Here is a 24,325-nt window from a genome sequence, read left to right as displayed (position 1 = left end):
TGCTTATCTCACCAAAGCTTTGGTTGATTTTATCCTTGTTAAGTCTGATGCTACTGTATGAAGATTGCGTCATCCTCATTGTGTCAGGTACTCATATTTGTGCTATGCTTTGAGGAATACAGAAGAGTCCTCTCGATGCTCACAGTTTCATTTCAAGGCAAAGAAAGTTAATATTTTTGGAGAGAAAGATACCTTCTTATAATCTAAATGTCTCAGGAATATAAAGTTCGAAGAACATAATAACCCTTGAAGTTTTTGTTTAACTAGCGAGCCCAAATAACTTACATGCTTGCTTTTTCTTTTCGAGATATCTTACTGTGTTAAAACAGTAGGTTTATTGACTATATATTTTCTAATGGAAAATATGAAGGAATTTTTTTTCCTTAAGAAATCTAATTAAAAACATGTGTGTGAGGTAACTTGTGCCTAATAAACTTTGGGTAGAAATAGTTATTTTTAACTTAGAAAAAAACTTATTTTCTCTGAGCTTCATATATGATGAGGTCTCACTTCAGTTTCCTTTCCCAGGTGTTTGAGAATTTCCTCATTTTGTTTGTTTTATCCTTTTTCCTAAGGTATGCTGTAATAATTAAGGAAAAAGACACTTTACCTTTTCTCTTAAGAAAAATGAAGAAACAGCCATAATAACCTTGTACATTAGTGTATAGAGTGCAGTAGCATGAACAACAGCCCATTAAACATTAATGTTTCTGAGATAGAAGAATCACAAGTGTGTGCAATTTTCTTTTTGTCCTATAGTTTTTTGCAAGAGAAACAATAGCTGCAAAAAGGAGAACATGAATTATTTGCTGGATATAGAAAAAATGTAGGTCATAATGAGAATAAGTCACACTGTGTGAAAACCATTGAAAGGCAAGACTAATGTTTCCAAAGCTTTTGTCATCTCAGTGAGACACAGTTTATAAAACAGTCCTGCAGAGAGTGTCTTGGCCTTTAAAAAATGAAGGAGGGAATTCTTTTTCACAAATAGCATGTGTGCTACAAGCTTCAGTAACCAATAGTTCTCAGTTTATATGTATGCATTACAGATTAAACTGCAGATTAATTTTATTCTATTTTCAAATTTTGAATGCTTCAGAAACAAATACATGAAAGAGTTCAGACAATTTCCATAGAAACAAAAGCTAAATCCTAAGTAGGAGATTTTTCTAATAACTCTGTAGGGTAGTTAAATGCTGCCAGGTTCCAGAGGAACACTTGCCTTCATGTTTTAATCCATAAATAAAGATTAACAGTTCTTTATACAGAACATAGGAGAGAGACAGGAAAGAATGTTGATATTTTCGAAGACTCCAACTGTTAATAAATATATAGAAAACAGAAAAATAAAACCACTCAATATAGAGTAAATAGACAAATAAAAACAATGTAGATTGGCTACATTAAGATTGATTTTTTTTCTTGAAGAATTTTAATAGGTCAAAAAATATTCTCACTCAATGCTGGAAAGCAATTTTTTAACCTCTTAAATGATTTTCCCTTTAATACAGATTGAAGCCCATTTTGTAAAAATTGAGATTTAACTGAAAAATCCCTATATATTAAATAAATTATTTTGTTTGTAGCAAAGCTTAAAAACAAGATGTTCCATTTTGGGACATTTCTTATAAAATGAAAAGGGGAAAGATATTTATTCAATTCTTCAAGTAATTTTTAAGCACTTTTACATAGACATTACTAAAAACTACTAATGTAAAGTAAATGTTGGTGATACTCTTTTTTTTACCCCCACCTAGATGGAATTAGACACAGCACTGAGTGAATTGGAGGCTGCAGATTTCGCAGAACTGGTAAGAGAAGCAGTGGATTTTAGAGAAGTCTTAATTTTCATTTCTTATTTTGTAAATAAGTCATTATTCTGAATATTTTCCAAGTGCACATGTACTAATGAAGTACAGAACATTAGGTCTCTATTTTGACATGGTCAAAATCTATTTTGCTTGCCTTAAGTTTTTCTACTCAGTTAAAAATATTTGTTGCATAATATATAGGTAATGATCAGTTATATCAGTACCATTAAGAACTGGGCTTTGAGCAAAAGAACATACATGTGTAATGTTGATTAAATCAAGTAGAAACCCTATAGAATTTAAATTGGAAGTGTCAATATGGTAACAATATATTTCCTAGCTCTGTCCAGTGAACAGTCCTAGTAATTGTGACCATCCTTCAGTGATGAACACCACTAGCACCCAGACTGTGGCATATAAATAATATTTCTCACTAAAAGGAACCAAGACCCCTAAGAAGAAATGACTGATTTCAGATTTGGGGCTGAAAATGTACAAGATAAACTTGGAAACATCATGTTATATCAGAAATCCAGGAAGCCCTAAAAAATGAGTAGAATTAATGTAGGGCTCAAGTGATCAAGAGACAATTTGAAGAAGTTTCCACATAAGCATCTATAAGGATAATAGCTACCACAGATTGAAACACATCAGACATGATTAAGACCATGAGTTCATAATGTTTCTAAAAAGAAAAAGAACTTTCCTGGCCAACTATGGAGGATGCTAGAGAACCAACTCGTGTTTGTGAACACTGGGAAATAAGGAGGAAGAAGCAAACATTTTCCTATCTGAACCATAGCTGTATGTTACCAGACAGAGATCAGAGGGAGTTTCTCGTTATGAAAGTGTTCTGCCTAATATATCATGAAAGCATGACAGTATTGGTCTATCACCATTTGTCAGTGAATTCATCTAAACACTGATCATCAGTAGCTGCTAACATTACCAAAAGAAAAACAGCCAGATAGTACGTAGCTCCCGATGGAAGCATACAAATTACCTGTGAAATATACAAAGGCCTCAAGATCTAACTGCCAATTTATAGGAAATCCCAGGGGGAAAGGGACATGCTAAATAACTCTATTTTGAGGGAGGAAGATTGCAGTCAGCAAAATCTAAACTGGGAAACACAACAGGGCAGATTCTTTGATAAATTAGAAGGATAGCAGGGAGAAGGTGAGAGAGAACCTAACAGTTACAAGAGATTTAAGGACATGTCAACCAGTTTAAATATATGGACCTTACTTGGAACCTGATTCAAACAAAAAAAATTTTTTTTAAACATCTAAGAGCCAATCAAGGGAATGTAAATACTGATGACTGGACATTAAATGAGAATAATTCTTTAGATATGGTAATGGTATTATAGTTGTATCTTTTAAAGTCCTTCTGTTTTAAAGATACATTCTGAAGTATTTGCAGATGAAATGATATAACATATGGGATTGATTCTGAATAATTCAGCACAGAGAGGAAAGGAGTGAGGGATGTGGATGAATCAAGATTGGCTATGTACTTAGTTATAGTGGAAGTTGGTGATTGGTACATTGAAGGTAATTATACTATTCTATTTTTGCATATCCTAAGATTTTCAGTAATAAGATTCTTTAAAAAGGTGAATGAGAAGCTAGGAAGTAGAAACAGTAAAGGCTGGAACATTCTTGAGAAGACTGCTGATGAACGTAGGGAAAGGATGTTAGCATAAAGGAGTGGCTTAGCCTTAAGACCCTGGCCAAATGGAAGCGTATTTTGCTTATAAAAATAATGGAAATTTAAGCATAGTGACCTCTTCATAGGTTATACATTTGATGGATAATGTTTAGATAGATACTAATCATTAGGAGCACTGTAGATCTGAAGTATTAAAATATCCAGTTTTAAGAATTTATATCCTATAGGTACCACTACTTTGGAAAAGAGTTTAGCAGTTTAATAACCTAAACATACACATAGCATATGATTTAGCCATCTGTTCCTATATAATTAGTCAAGAGAAATGAAAGCCTAGTTGAGGTAAAAATCTGTACAGAAATGTTCACAGCAACTTTATTTTTAATAGCAAAAAACTGATAAGAACTCAGATAACTCAGTGTCCATCAACAGGTGAATAGACAAATCGTGTTACAGTCATGCAATTGAATACTCCTCTGCAAAAAATTTGGCAGGGGTTGTTGATGGAACTGTTCTGGATCTTGATGTTGGTGGGACTTAGGCAGCTATACACATATGTCAAAACTTACAGAACAGTTCACAGTGAAATTTACCTTAATGAAAATAAGGATCTATTCTAAACTTCGTGTGAAATTAGATCTAAGATTTAATCTTACATCCTAATTTTGTGTTCTTTTCTTCAGTTTTTAAAAGTTGTTATTAAGGTATTATTTACATCTGTAAATTCTTCTATGCCCCTTTATAGTCAACCCCTTTCCCTACCCATAAAACCTGATAACCACTGATATGTTTTCTGTCCACATGGTTATACCTTTTCTGGAATGTCATATAATTGAATCACATAGTAGGTAATTTTGGGGGTCTGCCTTCTTTCACTTAGCAAATTGCATTTGAGATTCATTCATTTCATTGCATGTATCAGTCCTTTTTGTTACTGAGTAGTATTTCATTGTATGAATATATCACAGTGTTCATCCATTCCACAATGGAGGGATGTTTAGATTATTTCCAGTTTTTAGTTTTATTTAGAGTTCTTTTTTTTTTAAGTTTTAAAAGTAATGCATGCATTTGGTAAAACTGCAAGCATGATTATTAAAAACAAGTATCATCCCTCCTCATCCCTCTCCCCCAGTTGTAACTGTTATAGCTGGCATGTATTCTTCCAACCTTTCTTTATACACATATGTATCCACATACAAACCAACACACAAGTATTTAAATACATATATATTATTGGGGCTGCCATTTTTAACAAAATTAGATCATAGTGGGTATTCTGTTCTTCAGTTTGAATTCTTTATATGTCCTAAAACCTTTTGGTCATAGAGATCAACCTTATTTTTTTTAACAGATATATGATAATATGTGGTATGAACATGAACTATTTTCATTAACTATGCTCCATCGTTGACTTTCACTTTATCCCCAGTTTTTACCTATTACAAATAATTCTGTATTAATTTTTTATACAAAAATCTTGATTCTCTTGTTTGAGTATTTCTGTAGATTTCTAGAAATGGAAATTCTAAAAGGGTATGTGTATTTAATTTTTTTACATACTACTCAGTGGCCCCTGAATGGGTCATACCAATTTGTACTTTCAAAAACAACATATACTTACCTGGCAGGGGAAATACCATGATCACAAAGGTGGTTTTCCCAGGGCAAGGTTTATCCATTGCACTCCAGATGTGCTGACCCCTGCGATTTCCCCAAATGTGGGAAACTCGGCTGCATCATTTCTGGTAGTGGGTGACTGCATTCATGCTTTCCACTGTTAAAAAATTTAAAAAGTTAAAAAAAAACAGCATATGGTAATATTTGATATTTTAGATGATTTATAGTAGAAAGAAGCTTTTTGTTTGAGAGACTTGTTTTAATCCCTCTTGGGATAACAAATCTTATGTTCTAATTCTCAGACATCTCTAATCAGCATCTTACAAGAATCAGAAACGATTGTTCTCAGTGAAAAATAAATATATATGCCCATTATCTTCTCCCCAGTGCCCTAGTACATTGATTTTAAAGAATAAAGAAGGTACTATGAAAAGTTCAGTTACTAAAGAATATAATTGCCATTTTAAGTGTTGTAGCTTCATAAATAAAAAAATGTAAATCCATTGTGGTTTTCTCCCCAGTCTGAGGATTACTATGACATGAGGCGGCTGTATACAATTTTAGGGTGTTCTCTATTTTACAAGGTAAGTTGAAGCTTGACATATTTTAAATGTCCAACTGCTATATGAACACACGTATAGTAAACTTTCACAAACATCAAAAATATATTTATTCTTTTCCTCTTAATATAGGTATCTTAAAATTAAGATCTTAAGACTTGTTCCTACATACTTAAAAATACAAAAAATAATTCTGGTTTCATTACATTCTAAAGCATTTGCAAATGTATAAAGGAAAAATAATACACAAAGAACCCAAGTATGTAGGAGAGAACAACAATACTTTGTTGATTTCCTTTTGCATAGTTATCTTCAGACATAACTATGTATCTTTTTAGTAAATCTTCTAATTTAAGTAGTTGAGTTCCACATAAACCAAATAAAGCATCAAATGAACTTAAGTATTTTCATTTTCAGAAATATTTTAGAACTTAAAACATGTCTAAAAAGAAATCAGACAATACAGAATGGTACACAGTGAAAAGTAAGTCTGTCCTCACCTCAACTCCTCAGTTTTCCATCCTCAGAATTCAGTTCTTTGTTAATTTTGTACTCAGAAGTGATCTTGCTTTGTGCTAAAGTCTACCTGTTGTAGACTGAAGTTACCATAAATATTTGATCTCTAGTGGACCTCAGGAAGAAAAACATTAAATTTTACTGTCTTCATTTATTCCACTTGAAATTGTAATTTTTTAAGCCAAGAAGTACCTGTAAAAAAAAAAACTCTTAGAAATATATTATGTGATAATTGTTTTGTACCACTAGTTGACTTCTGTTCTTTGTGGTTAAATTCAAGGGTTATTTGATATGCAGTCATTTGCCTAAGGATGATCTTATTGATATTGCTGTATACTGTCGCCACTATTGCCTACTGCCTTTAGCAGCAAAACAAAGAATTGGTCAATTGGTAATATGGAGAGAAGTATTTCCTCGACATCACCTCCAACCTTCTACAGACTCAAGCACTGAAGTCTTTCAGGAACCTGAAGGGAGATATTTTTTGCTAATTATTGGCTTGGTAAGTTTAGTTTCTTTCTTGAGAATTTTTTATTTTATTTTGTCATATATTTACTATCTAAATTAATATATAAAGTAAATTTAAAATTATGAGTATATCAAATACAAGTATTCAAGAAAATGTTATATGGTCCTTATTCCTTTTCTTTTGCATCCATTTAATACTCACGGAGAAATACTAATGAAACCCAGAATAAGATTTTAGCAGGTTCTTAAGACCTTTTGTTCCCATTTTTGTGGTGGTTTTATCCTCTGATTTTTTGGGGGGAAATAGAGGGAGACAGAAACAGAACATAGAATCAGAGTAAATATGGTATTGGCAATTAAAGGAATTCTAGTAATTGAGGCTCTTTTAAAAGGTACTTTATGGAATTCCATGTGCCAAAAAGCAGTGTTGATGGATATCAGGATAAGGTCATATAAGATTTGTTTTCAAGAGTGATTAAGAAGCATTGACAATAAGAAGGAAAGGGGAGTTTTTAATAATCATCACATGATTGTGCCCGATGTCTTTAGTATTCATAAATTTATATATGCATATAAATGTCTTCATGTAGCTAAACCTATATTCATACTTTTTTCCTTACAGCGACATTATATGTTATGTGCACTGTTAGAAGCTGGAGGCTGTGCATCCAAAGCTACTGGGAATCCTGGGCCAGACTGTATCTATGTCGATCAGGTCAAAACAACTCTTCACCAACTGGAAGGAGTAGATTCCCGAATAAATGAACGGCTAGCATCTTCACTCCCCTCTTTGTCTTGTGCTGACTGGTTTCTTGCTGGATCACATGAAAAATTAGATGGTTTGACAACATCACCCATCCTCAGTAGGCTACAAGGTACTTCCAAACTAGCCACCTCTCCAAAATGCAGAAGAACTCTTTTTGGTGACTATTCCCTAAAGACACGTAAGCCCAGTCCTTCACGAAGCAGTGGAGGATCTGACAATTGTGGAAGTGGAGAAGGTGTTGGCCTGAGCCCCCACACTACTCCAGATGCAATACAAAGGCAAAGAGAATCTCAGAGCTCTGATGGTTCAGAAGAAAGCGGGACCTTGCTGAAGGTGTGTGTTCATTCAAGTGTGTACAACCTTGGAGCTAAGGTGTCTTTCCAGTCCTTATTTTATAATTTCAAGAGAATTTTTAAGGGCAGATCATTCTTTATTTGAATTGGTGGCTGTTTTAGTCATTCTTGACAAGCCAATGATTTAGAACCGAAAAGACATAGAAATGTCAGTGATGAAATAATCGCCCTTAACACCCAGGACATGTGCTTGGCACCACTCCCAAGTAGGGAAATTCCTTAATCCTGTTTTCTTTATTTATCACTTTCTTCTCTATTCGTGATGTTAACATAGAACATTCTAGTTGTGGGGCATTTTATGTGTGTGTGTGTTATTTTTATAGCTTTTTAAAAATCTGCACCTATGAAGGTCTGATCTTCATACTCCAATAAGTGACTATTAAAGCAAAAAGAATTGTTCATTTTTCAGATTATTTATCAGCTTTTTATGTTTTTTTTTTCATGAAGAGGCTCTGTATTTATTCTAGTGATGCTACTCTTTCAGAACATTTTTGAAACCTGTCATTTGGATAGATAGAAGTGATACCAAGACATGAAGGAGGAGGAACCTGAGAAGGGGCATGCATAAACTATGAGATTCTAAATGTTATAGCATAAATAACCACAGACTTGATCTCCTAATTCCAAACAGTAAAGCACTCTTAGAGGCCTAAGTTGGTGTGTTTAGGAAGTACTCACATTGGTCTGTATTCATTATCCCAGTCAGTGAAATTGGTAGGAAATAAAGTTTAAGAGGATGTAGGTAGATTTAAGGATCCATGAACAGCTCCTAAGAGAAATTGAATTAATGTCTGAGATTCAGCCATTCATCACATGTTCGTTGAACATCTACTTTATGCCAAAAGCCATGCTATACAAAGTACATGCAAAGATGAGTAAGACACAGCCCCTGCCTTTGAGGAATGTAGAGTTTTACTCTTGAAGAGTGTAGAGAGGAAAACAAGTATGCATACATAAAAGATGTGGCAAATCTTGGTAATGGCTCTGGTAGTTGGTTTTCAGGGAGAACTGTCATGTTCTTCTATGAAGTGGTCCTGGAATCACTTAGCAGAGGATCAGCCAAGAGGTATAAGTTAGCGTCAAAAATATTTAAAAGAAACATTGCAAAACATTAAGTAACTCTCTTAGTAGGGTTTGTAGTTTTTACATTATTTCTACTGTTTGATTCCATTTTTATATATAACCTGATCTGTATTTTCCAGATCACTAAAAAGAAGTCTGCTCTTCCAAATCCATTTCATTTTGGGAACTTGAAAAAGGACCTTTCAGAAAAAGAATTGGAAATATATAACACAATGAAGTAAGAAACTTCCTTATAATACTCTTTTCCATTCAAACTCTGTCTTCGAGGAAATTTTACAATGAGAAAATAGCATAGAATCAAGAAAATGAATGTATTACAACAGATAGAAATTTTGTCCAAGAAATGTAATTATGATATAGCTTACTTAATATTAAAGGTAGTATCTGCTATTTCTCTAATGTTTTTCATTACATGTATAGGAAACCTGCTCATATTCTGAGACAAAAAATACACAGAGTAATACTTTAAAATGTGAAAGACCCCTTTATCTCTCTTCTACAAGTAACCTCCCTGTTGTCTGTCTAATTTTTAAATTAGAGTCAACTATTTTTAGGCTGGTGCATGCTGTGTTGTACTGCACAGATTCTCCTTAGCGCGGAGAACTCAGTCCCAGGGCTTGGGAGTGATGGCTGCTAATAGCTCTGAGTCCCTCCCTGGACTTGCCCCATTTGGAATTTATTGGCTTAGCTATGGTTACAAACTCTCCCTGGGAGTAATTCACATTTAATAACCAATAAATAAGCAAATACAAAGTCTTGGCCCCTTGGCTAACTTCAAGACAACTCCAAAGGCCCTACAAGCTTCGGAGCCCACAGTGATGTCTGCCAAGACATCTGTTTCAGCAGCAGGGCATTCAGCTTCACTTCCCCACTCAATCTTGCTTCCATCACACTTACTCCATAGGTGTTGGTCCCAATAGTATTTTCTAATAAACTTCTTCCGTGCAGAACTGCTTCTCACACAGAACTGTGCCTATAACACTCTTTAGAAAAAGGGTAAAACCTCAAATTCACATTAAGTAGGGTTGTGAAGTAAAAGGATGAGAGGAGCATGTTTAGCAAATTAAAGTGTTTATGATTATTAAAACATAAAATGTTACAAATTAACTTCTTGTTATGCAACTATTAAGTAGTGACAAACAGGCCTGCCTGAGCTTTGCCTGGTATTTAATTACAATATCATGTGTGGGATCAATTCGTGTAACAAACTCAACTGTGCTTTTATTTGAACAAGTAGACATGTACAAATAGAATTCACACAAAAAAAGTTGAGAGCTGCCACCTTCTTAATCATTCAAACATAATAAATTAAATATGTATGTCACAGAGTTGTCAGGAAAAGCTTTTTTCCTGAAGTCAGGGCAAAAACAAGGTAACTTGTCTGCATGAAATAATACATTAGAAATCTAATATGTTAAAATTTGGTATTTAATGCCTTCAAATATTACTATTAATTTTTTAAATAATTAAAATGATTTTTTACACAAAGAAATCTGTATCAGACCTTTCACGGAACCTTGCAACACCTTCCCCAAACCCTCATCTTCCATTTAACAAAAATTACTGCTCTAAAATTTTGCTATCTCCCTATCTTATTTTTAAAATATGTGTGTTATTTTGCCCTCATCTCTAGTAAAAGGCAATTCTTTTCCCAAGTTCAGTAGCTTAAACATTTTTATGTGATGTAAATTATGGGCTCTCCTATTTTAAAAATGATATACATGCATATTTATTCTCTTTACTTATATGGAAAGTTCTTAATTCTGTATAGTTAATTTAAAAAGTGTGATATAAGCCAGGGTGTAATATGTTATCCTAATTTGTATATATGTGTTTTTGCCAAATAAAAATAATTATGGAATCCATTCAACCCATAATGATCCTATGTTCAGGCTTCCATTCTCTCACCTGGTTTTATTGCAACAGTCTCCCAGCTCCTGGCCTACCCTGAATCCATTTTGCTGCTGCAGGAGCGACCTTGCTGAAGAACAAATATGATTTAATCTTTTTTTTTAAATAAATATTTTGTTTTTTCATTGGGTAATTGCTTGTTTGATGTTTTTTAAACTTTGTTTATACCTTAAGTGAGTTAATATACACAGGGTGAATTTCTGGTTTTCAAGTGCTAAACTGGCTTATTGTGGGCAATTTTGAGAGAAAATAAAAAAGATAACAAGTTTTAATTCTAAACCTCCCTAAAAAGGAATCTTAATAATAGCTCTTTTTAAAAAAATAATTTCTGTTCTGTACCTTTTTCTTAAATTCAAAGACCTCCAGATCAAAATGTGCGTTTTAAATTATTTTCCTTTTTGAATAATCAGAATTTCTTTCATCTTGATTATTTAAGTTTTTCTTGATTGAGAAGTATCAGCCACCAGCAGTTAATGAGCCAGCCATGGTATGAAAAAGTATGAGAAAAAATTTGTAGACGATCTCATTTCCTGCCAACCTCAGGTCTCAAAAGAGAACCAAGGCCATATGTTAGTGATATGAAGGAGAGGTTTTCCGGATCATGCTGCCCATTTAACAGTTTAACAGGAATTTAACTAGCATGGATAATTAAGGTAGCATCTAGGCTGAGCTGAAATATGCTTTTTCCTAGCCTCTGTGCATATGCATAAGAAAATAATGAGCTGAAGGAATTTTTTTAATAGACATTAGAATTAGATTGGGAGAGCTTGAGTGTTTGAGATGTAGATGGAGAATTGCTGTCCATATATTGAAAGACTGCCAGTCAGAAGTCAGCAGTGGAGAGGGAAAAGCAAGTTGTAGTGACACACGCTTCAGAGTCAGCTAAGTCCTGATGCTTAGCTCTATGATCTCAAGCAAGTTAATCCAAGTCCTCTGCACACTGATTTCCTCATGGGTAAAATGAAGATCATAATATGCAACGTTTTACAGAAACACTGTGGAAATTAAGACCAAGATATTTTAAAGTACCCACCCTGGCACACAGAGGCATTCAGTATATGGTGACTATTACTGTTTTGTTGTTGCAGTTATTTTTCTTCTTTAGCTCTTCAACCATTGATAGAAATAAGCAGTATTTTTGGGTTCTGCTGGCCTGTCTGAGAATTTAAGTAGGGGAATAAAAGATTGAGAAACAGAAGACTGAAAGGTATATGAAAATAGTAAGAGAACATAGGAGAGAAGGAAGACTATAACGATGAGAAGTAGTAGAATACTACTGATAATTGCCATTGTATTCTAGAATATTAACCCAGCTTTACAGTTGGTAATAATTTTATTTTTCTTCAGGATCATCAGTTTGATTATTATGGTAAAAGATTTTAATGCTACTAACTGAAAGTGTTTAGTTTGTCAGATGTTTTTAATATGTGGTCTTGTATATGGCTTGTAGATACCTGGGCCAGACATGAGCTGAGTTATTCTTTACCAACCCATGGAAAAAGAGGGGTTTAATCAATTTGGGTTGTTTAGCAAAGGGATGATTAAGTTACAACAGATGAATTGGTATTTATTTATTCTTGCATAACATGTAGTATTTGCCTTCATTAAAGGAATTGATAATAACTATTTCAGTTAAGGAAGAAGAGGGAATTAAATCTTTGGCCTAGTTCCCCTTTCTTAATTATACTCCTAATATTATATAGTAGATAAAAGCTTATTAGGCGTCTACAAAATTCTGACTGCAGCAGTATTTTTAAGTTTACCTAAATAGGTTCTTTCTTTTTCTTTTCAAGATTGACATCTGGTCCTGAGAACACACTTTTCCACTATGTTGCCTTAGAAACAGTGCAAGGGATCTTTATTACTCCTACCCATGAAGAGGTGGCACAGCTAAGCGGTTCTATCCACCCCCAGCTAATAAAGAATTTCCATCAGTGTTGTCTCTCCATTCGTGCAGTTTTCCAACAGACATTGGTAGAAGAGGTAGGGCGCTGCGATAAATATAACTTTCTACCAATTTGATTTCCAGATCTCTAACTATTCTCTCTAAATGCTCTTTAATAAGTATGTCAAACAAAACTTTTCATTTAATTTTCTTTGTTACCCAATCTACCTTGAGTGCCAAAAGGATTATACTAATTGCATTTATAGTCAAAGCTTTGTTTTATATTCTGAGTTTGATGTCCTAGATTTCTATTTCATAAAATGGTACACCTGTGTTTGTCTATAGCAAAGTAGAATACAGCAGTTTGTAATATAAATTAGTCTCCCATGTTTGATATCTGTGATTCAACCATTACTTGAACAGTATTATCTACATTGATAACTCTGATAATCCTTTAGTATTCACCAGTGATATAAGGTATTTTGCAATATAATGGGGTGAGGTTCAACAGTAGATACAATACTGTTGCCCATACTTTCTTCCCTGCTTTCCAAACCAGGATGAAGTTTTGTTTAATGTTATAGCTTCTGGATAAATACTAATGTCATATACAATTAAAATACCACTTCGATTGTTTTCATGGCAGGGAAAGATAAGTGTTGATTTCTTGGAAAGGATAAACATACATAAGTTTCATTTGTGACTGGTCAAACATCATATAGCTAAAAAAAAAACCAAAACTCTCTCAAGATGATATGTGTGTGTGTGTGTGTGTGTGTGTGTGTGTGTGTATGTTTAATATAAATATACATATAGTAATATGTGTATTAAGGTTGCTAAGTTTGTGGAACTTAAGGGTGGAAGAATTAAAGGAATCCTGGATGGAGCCTCAACTCTTCCTATTTCTCAGCTATAAAGTGAGTGTGCTGAATTACATCATGTCTTAGGGCTCATTCAGCAGTAAATTTCTCTGCGTTATAGGGTTTTTTTGAGCTATCAGAAGTTGGTATTCAGTAAAATGTTCTGTTTAACCGTTTATCTCTATGTGCTCCTCCTTTTCTGTTTACCATAACTGATAGATTGTATAAGGGAATATTTCATTAATTTATTCAGTAATATTTAAATAATATAAATTAGCCTTCCCCCTATTATTTAAATATTGAAGTGTCTACTGTGTACCAGACACTAGTCTAGGTGTTAGGGATACAACAGTAAACACAACAAAGTCCTTTTCCTCATGAAGCCTGTATTCTAATGTGGAAGGCTAGTAAATTAACAAGTAGTTAATATGTCCGGTAGGATAAGTGTCAAAAGGAATAATCAAATAGGGTAATATTTTAACAAAGACCTGAATGAAGTGAGGAAGCAAGCCATGTGGCAAATCTGAAGACAGATCTTCCAGACAGAGGGAGCAGCAAATGTACAGCCACAAAGATCCGAGTAGCTGAGGGTGCTGGGTGGGGCGGTGGAGAAGAATGGTAGGAGGGGAGATGGGCAAGGCCGCAGGGCTGGATCACAGGTGGCCTGGTAGCCTTTAGGGTTTGGGGCTTGTTCTCAAGGAGATTAGAGGCGCTTGGATGGTATTAAGCAGAGGGACATGAGCCTTAGTCAGTATTTGAAAGGATCACTTAGGCTACAGGGAAAAGAACAAGCTCTGTAGGGTAGCAGACTGGAAGCAGGGACCAGTTAGGAAGCTATGAAAATCTTAAAGCAAAAAGTAATAGTGATTTCCAGATTCTTGATATATTTTGGAGGGTGAACCAAAAGGATTTGTTGATGGATTAGATAAAAATTATGAGAGAAAGAGAAGAATGAAGGATCACCCCACTGTTTTGGCCTGAGCCTAACAAAGAATCTCTAGTCCAGAGGAGTCATTTTGCTAATGATACAATCAGTGGGAACTTTAGGCAGTGTGCATCACAGGAAGAGGCAATACTGCTTTATATATGTGTTTTAACTATATTATAAAATCAGCTATTAACTTAGTAACCTACTTATTAGTAATCATTCATTAGTCACCAGTGATGTACCAGGTACTGTTGCTTTAAAAAAATACATAGAGTAGCATATTGTCTCTGCTCTGGAGAAAGCAAGTAATCTACCAGAGAAGACATGCCTATAAACTGCTAACATAATATAAAGTAAATACTAATAATATAGGGCTGTGAACAAAATGTTCCCTGGGAGAGTCAAGGGACACTATCCATGAAGTCTCTTTCAGTAGATGGTATATAAACCAAGTACAAGGAGGGGTAGAAATTTTCCTGCAGGTAAAAGAGAATGTTGTTGGAGGCACTTAAGTACTAGAATCAGCCAATTCAAATCTCTATGTGAAAACATTTTTAAGTAACACTATTAATATCAGTTAATACTAATAATAGCTATTAATTTACAGAAAAAGAAAGCACTAAATGGTGGAGATCATTCAGGTTCTACAAATTCAATGTCTTCTCTTAACCCTGTGAAGGAACATGGTGTGTTATTTGAATGCTCACCTGAAAACTGGACTGATCAGAGGAAAGCACCGCCAGTTATGGCTTACTGGGTAGTAGGGTAAGTGGGGAAAAACAAGTATTTGAAAGTGAAATGTTAGAAAAGTGGTAAAGGAAATTAACATTTATACATGGAATTATTCATCTAACTACATTTTAATATATTTCAAAATTTTATTCACTGTGTATCTCCTTTAAATTCCTTGCGAGTCTTTTTCTATTAAAAAAAGCTTATTCAGTTATTTTACAAAATTGTATTACTAATACACTAAAAGGTAATGATTCCACAATTTTGCTGCTGTTTCCTTCCTGCCATCCCTACTTCCTACTTTTCTTTGCTTTCTCCTCCTTTCTTTCTGTCTTCCCTTCCCCTCTCCCCAATTCAAGACCACTGCAGAGAGCCTTCAATTCCTGGCTAAGGAATTTAATTTTGAGGTAAACATTGAGACCCTGAAGTTTCTTTGTGTTGGGATAAATTGGTGGAGGAAGGGGCAAAGAGTCAAGTGAGACTGGTATTGGACACCTGCCATGTAGTACTAAACTGTAAACAGACACTTCACAGCAGTGATCCCCATGTGCAGGCCCTGGGCCTTAGAGTCATCTGAGTCACTTGTTCAAGTCAGACATGCCTGTGCCTCACCCCAGACCCACTGAACCAGAATCTAGGGCAGTGGGGCTCTATTTGAAGTCAGCGCCATTGTGGTTCTGATGTGTAAGCAGCCAAGCTTGGAAGTGCCAGCTCCATGCAGCGTGATGAGAGCTGTGTAGTCAGAAGGGTAAGCTGGGAGCAGCCAGTGGAGTGGTGTGGCCACAGGAGAGAGCAGAAATAAGAGCAGCAGGCAGACAGGTGGGCAGTGAAGCCTTAACTGCATTCACCACAACTGGACAGAGAATCAAGAGGGGCTGGATGATAATGGTGCAGATCTGTGTAGAACAGAGAAATTTAAGGGAGTCAGGCAGAACTACCCCTGATTTAAATAGTTTGATTTATATACATTAGTATTTATTCAATAGATTAAAATTTTAATTAAGAAAATAAAGTTTCAATCTTAATCCAAATTCAATACTACCTGCAGAAAGAGCTATCATGTAGATGCTTGATCAAAACCAAAAGTTTCTGTGATATGACTGCCCTTGCACTGTTCACCATGTAAGAACTTATTCACTATGTAAGAACTTGTTCACCATGTAAGAACTTGTTCGTTATGCTTCAGAAGATTGGAGACTGTTGAGAATTAGGGTTGGGGTTGATTAATGATTGTGCATTGAGTCCCCTATACAGAATTTTATTGTTGTTAACAACCATTTGATAAATAAATATGAGAGATGCCCTCTCAAAAAATAAGAAATAAAAAATAAAATAAAGAGCTATCATGTATTTAATGTTTTAATAATAACTGACCTGTAGAAAGTAAATGCAATGTTTAATAATTATTGTACTTAAAATGATAACACCATTGTCTTTATTGTAGTAATAATAACCAAATCTAATATTTAAAAACTGAGGAACATGGCAATACACATTGATAAAATAGGTTTTTTATACTCTGGAAAGATAAAAATAATTGACATATGGCATATATTATTTATTTAAAAATAAATCTAGCTGCATTTCCCCCTTCTGTACATTTAGATTAGGGTTTTTTTTTAGTTTTCCACTGATTTTTGCAGAAACAAAAATAAATAAATTGAAAGGTTAAAGGTTTTTCTCTGTTTTTTATTTTTTGAATTTCTAAAATGAGTGTTGTTTTTTCCTCTACAGGAGACTCTTTCTTCATCCCAAACTTCAGGAACTTTACATCTGTTTTCATGACTCAGTCACAGAAATTGCCATTGAAATGGCTTTTAAGTTATTCTTTGGATTAACCTTATAGCTTTGTTTCCCTGATGCACAGCAACATTGCACGTGGAGCATAGAATTGCCGAAATCCACACACAAAGAGAGAAGTTTTAGCTTCTTCTCATTGCTCAGTATTGCACATAATGTTAAATATTGAGATGACATGTTAGATTTGATGCACTAAATCCTACATAGTATTGAGAGACTTTTGAAAAGATACTTGATCAAAATATAAGAAAGGGATTAATTTATTTCCATTTGGCATATAATGTTAATATATTGATGAATTTGAAATAATATGAAATGTATATAAAATTAATATAGGATATGTTTATCATGGAAAAATACCCAATTCATTGTGTATTTTTGTCAAGACTAATATTGATACCTGGTAAAAAATCATGAAAGTGGGAAGACACGACCATGTCCCATACTGATTAGTGATGTGGCCATAAGTCTTTGTACCGCTCTGAGCTCAGGGTTTTCATGTACAAATAAGATGATGCATTGAAGTTTCTAAAGTCCCTATAAAGTAAACTGTGCAATTATTTTTCCTCTTGCCTACTGGTAACCACCTAAGTTTTTAATGTCCAAGTATTGATTCCTTATGAGATCAGATACTTTTCTTTAGTTTAAGTATTTTAGTAGATAACCTCACCAGGTAGGGGGAAAAGCAGAAGAATGATACTAAACTTATTTTGTATTTATTTGATTTTCTTTACTCTTTCAAGTCAGCTGTTTTTTGACTGGGATATATTTTTTAAATTATTTGTCTATAACCTTTCAGTATTTTGTTTTTGTTGACATATATGGTCAGGTACACACACATACAGCTCAGGAACTTAAGGAAAGTTATATGTACATCTTTTTTAAAAACTTCATTATATGAAAAACACTGAAGAAGTTGTCTAAAGAAATCCTATAGGACTTCTGTTAAATACTTATTTTTGCTTTACAAATGTGGATCATTATATATTGAATTTTCCCAAAGAGGGACACTTTAATGAGCAACAGCTCACTTGACTTTTAGTGGAGAAAGAAAACTAATGGAATGAGAATTTTCTTGGGCTGTGAGAATTTGGTGGTTTGAGAGAAAGGAAGGACGTAATAAAAATACTGCATTTTTATTTGCCCAGTGGATCCTCCTGATGTTTCAGATGCCCTCAAGACTTTATAATCTTGGTTCTTTCTTCTTTAGGACTTAAGCTTTGAAGGCAAATTATGCCAGCACATCTAAGGTCAGTCTCAGCATTAACCCCCCACCTTAAATATGAGCCCTCCAGCTCAGTCAGAACTAACTGCAAAACATAGTGGGTGCATCATTTTAAATATTCGGTCTTAAAAGAAACACTATTACCCCTCTGTCATCAGCTTAAGAGAGTTTACCCAGGTGTTTAATATGCAAAGCACTGTATTTGTCCCATTAATGCCTTGTGGGCCTTAACTTTATCATTAAGGTCAGGGCAGAAAATCCTGGTTCTTGAAATGTAGAAAATGGCTTGATTTATCCTTAAGGTCACAATTATTAGTCGCATGGTAGATAGACTCTTAAATACTCTTAAATACTCTTAAATATGTACATATATTACGGGCATTAAGGCACTTTGGTAGTATTTACTAAATGTCTTAAATTTCTTGGTATATCCCCCAAACACCATGAGCTATTTTTAATTACTGAGAGTTCTTAATGCAGATACTGATCACCATAGATTTTCAAACAGACTAAACTAAAACTTGAGGTTTTATGATAAGGGACTTTTTTTGTTTCATTTGATGAAAATTTGTTCAGTTGAACTGCTTTCCTGGTGTCAAGGACTAATGAGACCACTGCTCAAAAGCTGAAATAAGAAGACAAAGAGGACTACCGATCTCAATTAGGGGGAAATCATTTGCCATAATGTAATGTCTATGTTGCAGAGACATTGCATTTTTAATAAAACCAGACATTATCTTGGTTTTCATCTCTAAGTAGATATTGAAGTAAGCCTTGTAAGTAAACTTAGCTGCCCATTTTTCCAAATATGTTCAGATTTATATCTAAAAGTAGATCAATCTGACTGTTGGACAGTAAGTACCTATCTGCCACTTTATTAAACAAAGAGGGACAAAGTGATAGTGCAGATGCCCCAGAGGTATGCTTTAATAGATGCAGAAACATTCTTAAGCTGGATTTTATTAGCATCCTGAAAATGGTCCCTTTCACCAAAGACTAGAAGTGCAAAAGATTCTACAATTACCATTTTAAAAAATACCAAGTACTGTCTTATCACTGTCCCCAAACTGTATTTTAGACTCTACCCCCTCTTTAGTCTCTTTTTGTTTGTTTCTTCTGTACTTAGTAAGGGAGAGTTTCTTATGGTGCCAAGGAAGTGTTGATGATGCATACTGGCAAGATAGTAAATTTGCAGTTCCACATCTCTAATACAAAGGGAAACGCTGTGAACCAATTTACTAGGTTTGTCTGCTTTGAACATTCTTGAAAAATAATATTGTGAATAAGTATTTGTTGTCCATGTGAATTCCGTCTAAATAGTCCTGGCACCTGTTATGTGCTGTGAAAGCATTAGCTATTACTACTGAAACCGTTTAACATTAATAAATATCCACTAGTTGATAACCAAGGAGTCAGCTAAATCATACATGCTGCTGTACAAAATACTGGAAAGAAGCTGCAAAAAAGTATCCAACACTAAACACTTCTGAGAACAAGGATTTATACTTAGGATATTTTAAAGTGTATTATTATATGTTACTAAGACTTTAATCTATACACAAACTGTGTGAAAATAATTTAATTTTACAAAGTTGTATTTCTGTATTCTATATAATTGATGCTATTTTTGTACTGCATTGATAGTTTTTAATAAAGATGGTTTGGAAGTTTATTTGCAGTTGTGTGCCATTTCATGCATTCATCTAACATACAGTTACTGAATTTCTACTCTGCCAAGCACTGTTCTGGATGCGAGGGATACAGCAGTGAACAAAACAGCTAAAAATCCCTGCCTTCACAGAGCCTATGTTTCAGTGGGAGAGGCAGACCACATATAAGACATTAAAGCAAAATATGTTGACAAAAGCTAAGTAGGAAAAAAAAAAGTGAAGTAAGAAAATGAGATACAAAGTGTGGGAGGTAAGGTGGCCAGGGAAAGAGTTGCTGATGTGACCCCAGACCTGATGTGAGGTAACTAACCACGGTGATTTTTAGGGAAAGCAGGGTGAGCAGTGCAAAGGCCCAGAGATGCTGTGCTGTATTTTTTAAATCAACATGTAAATCACCAGAACTTTTTTGTTCCCTAAATCAATAAATACAATGCAGCAAGTTAAAATAAACATTTCTGCTCAAGTCTGTTGAACTAATTCAAAGCTCTTAAGGTAAAAAAGCTGTTTTAAGTGCTTCCACTTTTACTGTCTTCTATCAATGAATACATGTCAGAAATAAGTTTGAGGATATCATAAAGGAATATGCTATCAATACTATTAACTAGAGTCATCTAGGGGGGTGTGAGAAAAATGAGATAAGAAAGGAAGAAAAAAACCCTGGGATGCAGAATACTGGGTTTCTGTCCTGAGATACTTGTTTCCTGTGATGTGAGAGGTGGTTCCTTTGAGTTCTCTTAGCACTTTACAAGATAATATTGTCTATAAAGTGTGATTCAAGTAATCCCCCCCTTAAATTTGTCCCTGTGTGCTTGTTAATGCTTCAAATTCTCTTATGAAAACAAACCTTTCATTTTTCAGATTTTTGCAGATAAAATTGCCAGTCATTTCTTGAATTTTAAATGGATCTCACAATAGATTTTGAAGTGGATGTAACAAGAAGACTTTAAATTTGTTAAACCTATAAATAACGATTAATGCAATTTCTTGAGAAACATTAATCCGGCAGCATCTTGTAAAATGGAGAATCATGCCGAACCACGAGTTAAGAGTCAAGTGAGCCACAGTGGAAAGGAAGGTAGCACCAAACATGATAGCAGAAGGCCTTGCCAACTGGTTTTATGTGAGGTCATCAAAATATTAAAATTCCTGCTCTGGAATCCTCTGGCCTAAATATTTGTTTTTTAACTAGTGACAAGTAATATTGAAAGTGTTGACTACACCTCCTAAGATGATAAAGAAAAAATTAGAACTAAGGTTAAAAAAAAGTAACTCATCTCATGTTTTAAAGCTGCTTCAAGACTGAAGTCAAACCTGAACTGATAAGCCTGCAGATGAGTTAAAAGGGTGGTATAGGGCATATAAGGATGCCACCTAGACCTTTGAAATTCAATCAGGTCAAAACTTTTCCTAATATTCCTAAAATATTAATTGCCTGTTTCACTCGATCTCTCATTAGCATACAGTGGAGTTTTCCAGCAGTGATATGATGTGTGTCAGTGCAACAGACTGCAAAAGCAGTCGTGTAAATCCAACTCTTCTATTAGGCCAGAAATTAAATCGATTTTCAAAAATTTAAAACAAGCCTTGTCTATTCTTTGTTTTTAAAGTATTTATTCTAAAATGTTATGTTATGGGTTTATTAGTATTTTAAATGAATATTTTTAATTTTGTTTCCATTTCAGAAACAGTGAATACCAACACCAATCACACAAAAACAAGAAGCTTCTTTGTAGTCTTAAATAACTTAAGAGTGAAATGCATTCCTGAAATAAAGTTGTGAACTATTCTCTAGAATAAGTCATTGGTTCTCAACCCTGCACATAGGAATTCCTTAAGCCCAACTATAAAATGAAACAGCTCACCCCTGTGTCCTTTGAATGTGCTGTCTGGATTGAGAACCACTGCTCTGACAAAACAGCTGGTTTAAATAAAAAACAAGAGAAAAGCAAATATGTTGAATTATACTATGGGGATACAATCAGCAAAACCAGAAAATAGACAAACGACATCTGCTAAATGAAAGGAGCAGAAATTAAAACAATTCTAAGACTTTTGAAGGGTAACCCTTGGAACTAAGACTAAACTCGGTTAGAATCACACTATTGGCCTAACTGCTTTATAGTTTGCTAAATACCGTTATACAGAATATGGTCCCCGGGACCCTCTCCTCCCTTTCTCAGAACCCGCAGTCTTCTGACGCTGCCCGTAGCAATGAGGTCCAGGCACTGAGACTGACAAAGATAGGTCCACACACCCAAGGGCCACGTGTCGGGAGGCACGTGGCTGGCGCCAAGGGGCGGAGGCCGTTGGAAGCGCCTGCGCAGCTCCACGGGGTCGCCCCTGGCGTGCTGGTCTCCCGGCATCCTGAGCGCCACTTTCCCGCTAGGACTGCGCGGGGGCGGTTTTCCGCTTCCTTTCGTCCTCCCTTCCTGCGGTGATTTTGAGCTGCTCTTACCTGTTTTTACGTCCGTCATCCCACCATGCAGGGTGAACCTCCGAAGAAGCGGCCTGAGAAGAAGGCGGAAAAGCTGCTCTTTGACGCCGCGTCCTTCGGGAAGGACCTGCTCGCAGGCGGGGTCGCGGCGGCTGTGTCCAAGACGGCGGTGGCGCCCATCGAGCGGGTAAAGCTGCTGCTGCAGGTGCAGGCATCATCCAAGCAGATCAGTCCCGAGGCACAGTACAAAGGCATGGTGGACTGCCTGGTGCGGATTCCCCAGGAGCAGGGTGCGTATGCGAGGCTGCCCGCCAGCTTCTCCCCTTACTGCGTCAGCTTACCAGAAAACAGTGGGGCGGGAGGGAACGACTGCGGGGACCTAGGCTGTTATCTGCCCGTCATGTTTGTTGCTTCACTTTATTATAATCAGTTTCTTAACCAATCTAAGAGCTTTCACAAGGCCAAGAAGGCCTACTGGTGATTAGTCCCGGTGCAGGAAGACCACTGTCTTCCCTAAATTTCTTCTTTGCAGAGGATTTGCACTGTGGTGCACCTGCCCCTGACTCAAAAGGAAAGTGGTTGGTCTCCCAGCATTGGGGGAGATGCCTTTAGGCACTTTGCAGTATGTTAGCTGTGCTTTAAGTCACTTAAATATTTTTTGAAATATCACTTAAGAGAACTATTCCAAATATGGAAGCACTGGGGCCTCCCAGTGTGCCTGTTCATTCTTGAAAACTACTGAAGACCAGGGCTGGGACCTGGAGTCACTCACCTCTGCACAGAGTTGAGAAAGGCACCAAAAGAACTCAGTGAAGACAAATAATGCAGTATTTTTAAAAATCAAGATTAATGCAAAAAAATCCAAGATGAGAAAAATATCAAAATGTTACATAAAGACAATTTTTTTAAATTTTGTTATCATTAATCTACAATTACATGAAGAACATTATGTTTACTAGGCTTTCCCCTACCCCAAATCCCCCCCAGAAACCCCGTTACAGTCACTGTCCATCAGCATAGTAAGATGTTGTAGAATCACTACTTGTATTCCCTGTGTTGCACAGCCCCCCTCTTTCCCCCACCCCCCACATTATACATGCTAATCATAATACCCCCTTTCTTCTTCCCAGCCCTTATCCCTCCCTACCCTCCTATTCTCCCCAGACTCTTTCCCTTTGGTAACTGTTAGTCCATTCTTGGGTTCTGTGATTCCGCTGCTGTTTTGTTCCTTCAGTTTTTCTTTTGTTCTTACACTCCACAGATGAGTGAAATCATTTGGTATTTGTCTTTCTCCGCTTGGCTTATTTCACTGAGCATAATACCCTCTAGCTCCATCCATGTTGCAAATGGTAAGGTTTGTTTTCTTCTTATGGCTGAATAATATTCCATTGTGTGTATGTACCACATCTTCTTTATCCATTCATCTACTGATGGACACTTAACGTTGCTTCCATTTCTTGGCTATTGTAAATAGTGCTGCAATAAACATAGGGGTGCATCTGTCTTTTTCAAACTGGAGTGCTGCATCCTTAAGGTAAATTCTAGAAGTGGAATTCCTGGGTCAATTGGTAAGTCTATTTTGAGCATTGTGAGGAACCTCCATATTTAAAGACAATTTTTTTACATCAGTCTGTCTTTCTTAAATTTTTTTTTCATTGAATTTTTGTCCATTAATGAAATTCAAGGAGTAATTACAAAAGTGCTTTGTTAATCCATTTAATAACTTTCTGTTGCAGAAGGGCTCCTAAATTAATTAAGTGGATAAAAGGATAAATTTAGCAGAACTCTATAGTCCACGTATAGTGGCATTCAGCTGAAACCTCTTTATGAACTTTAAGAAGGAAATGGGCCTATTTCTTGTTTATTCTGAACAGTAAGTGGCTTTAATTCCAGTGAAGTCCTTTCTTACACTTCTAAATCTAGGGCAGATTACTCTCTTATAAAAGAACACTCTCTCCTTTGGGATGTGGTTACAACTCTTCTTGACCTGTTGGGTAGAGTATTTAGGATCAACTCTTAGATTTTCTAAACT

General features: G+C 35.4%; 2 protein-coding genes, 1 long non-coding RNA gene and 1 other non-coding gene across 6 annotated transcripts in view; 3 read left to right on the top strand and 1 right to left on the bottom strand.

Moving 5' to 3' along the window:
* The window catches only part of INTU (inturned planar cell polarity protein), a 73,498-nt gene extending 53,637 nt beyond the window's left edge, over nucleotides 1-19,861 (top strand). Inside the window, exons 9-16 of one of the 2 annotated variants that reach the window (XM_073237058.1) lie at nucleotides 1,758-1,811; nucleotides 5,624-5,686; nucleotides 6,459-6,680; nucleotides 7,269-7,745; nucleotides 8,968-9,065; nucleotides 12,553-12,742; nucleotides 15,040-15,197; nucleotides 16,899-19,861. In XM_073237058.1, the coding sequence (XP_073093159.1) occupies nucleotides 1,758-1,811; nucleotides 5,624-5,686; nucleotides 6,459-6,680; nucleotides 7,269-7,745; nucleotides 8,968-9,065; nucleotides 12,553-12,742; nucleotides 15,040-15,197; nucleotides 16,899-17,010 (1,374 nt within the window). In that variant the 3' untranslated portion in view covers nucleotides 17,011-19,861. The remainder of the gene's footprint in view (nucleotides 1-1,757; nucleotides 1,812-5,623; nucleotides 5,687-6,458; nucleotides 6,681-7,268; nucleotides 7,746-8,967; nucleotides 9,066-12,552; nucleotides 12,743-15,039; nucleotides 15,198-16,898) is intronic. The other variant, XM_073237059.1, reaches the window with a different exon arrangement.
* Nucleotides 3,818-24,325, bottom strand: part of LOC140849554 (uncharacterized) — a 53,630-nt gene continuing 33,122 nt past the window's right edge. The window contains exons 1-3 of one of the 2 annotated variants that reach the window (XR_012131579.1): nucleotides 8,444-8,961; nucleotides 6,163-6,370; nucleotides 3,818-5,259 (exon numbers count right to left, since the gene is read on the bottom strand). This is a non-coding gene — a long non-coding RNA (uncharacterized lncRNA). Of the gene's footprint in view, nucleotides 5,260-5,697; nucleotides 6,371-8,443; nucleotides 8,962-24,325 lie in introns of those variants that run through there. The other variant, XR_012131580.1, reaches the window with a different exon arrangement.
* Nucleotides 5,099-5,262, top strand: LOC118968277 (U1 spliceosomal RNA). The gene has a single exon (XR_005055849.1). It is a non-coding gene; the product is annotated as a U1 spliceosomal RNA (small nuclear RNA).
* Nucleotides 20,001-24,325, top strand: part of SLC25A31 (solute carrier family 25 member 31) — a 28,236-nt gene continuing 23,911 nt past the window's right edge. The window contains exon 1 of the mRNA XM_017658743.3: nucleotides 20,001-22,583. Within this exon, the coding sequence (XP_017514232.2) occupies nucleotides 22,340-22,583 (244 nt within the window). The 5' untranslated portion in view covers nucleotides 20,001-22,339. The remainder of the gene's footprint in view (nucleotides 22,584-24,325) is intronic.

This window comes from Manis javanica, chromosome 5 (genome assembly GCF_040802235.1).
Source record: "Manis javanica isolate MJ-LG chromosome 5, MJ_LKY, whole genome shotgun sequence".
Taxonomy (NCBI): domain Eukaryota; kingdom Metazoa; phylum Chordata; class Mammalia; order Pholidota; family Manidae; genus Manis; species Manis javanica.
This window is presented reverse-complemented; position numbering and strand designations above follow the sequence as displayed.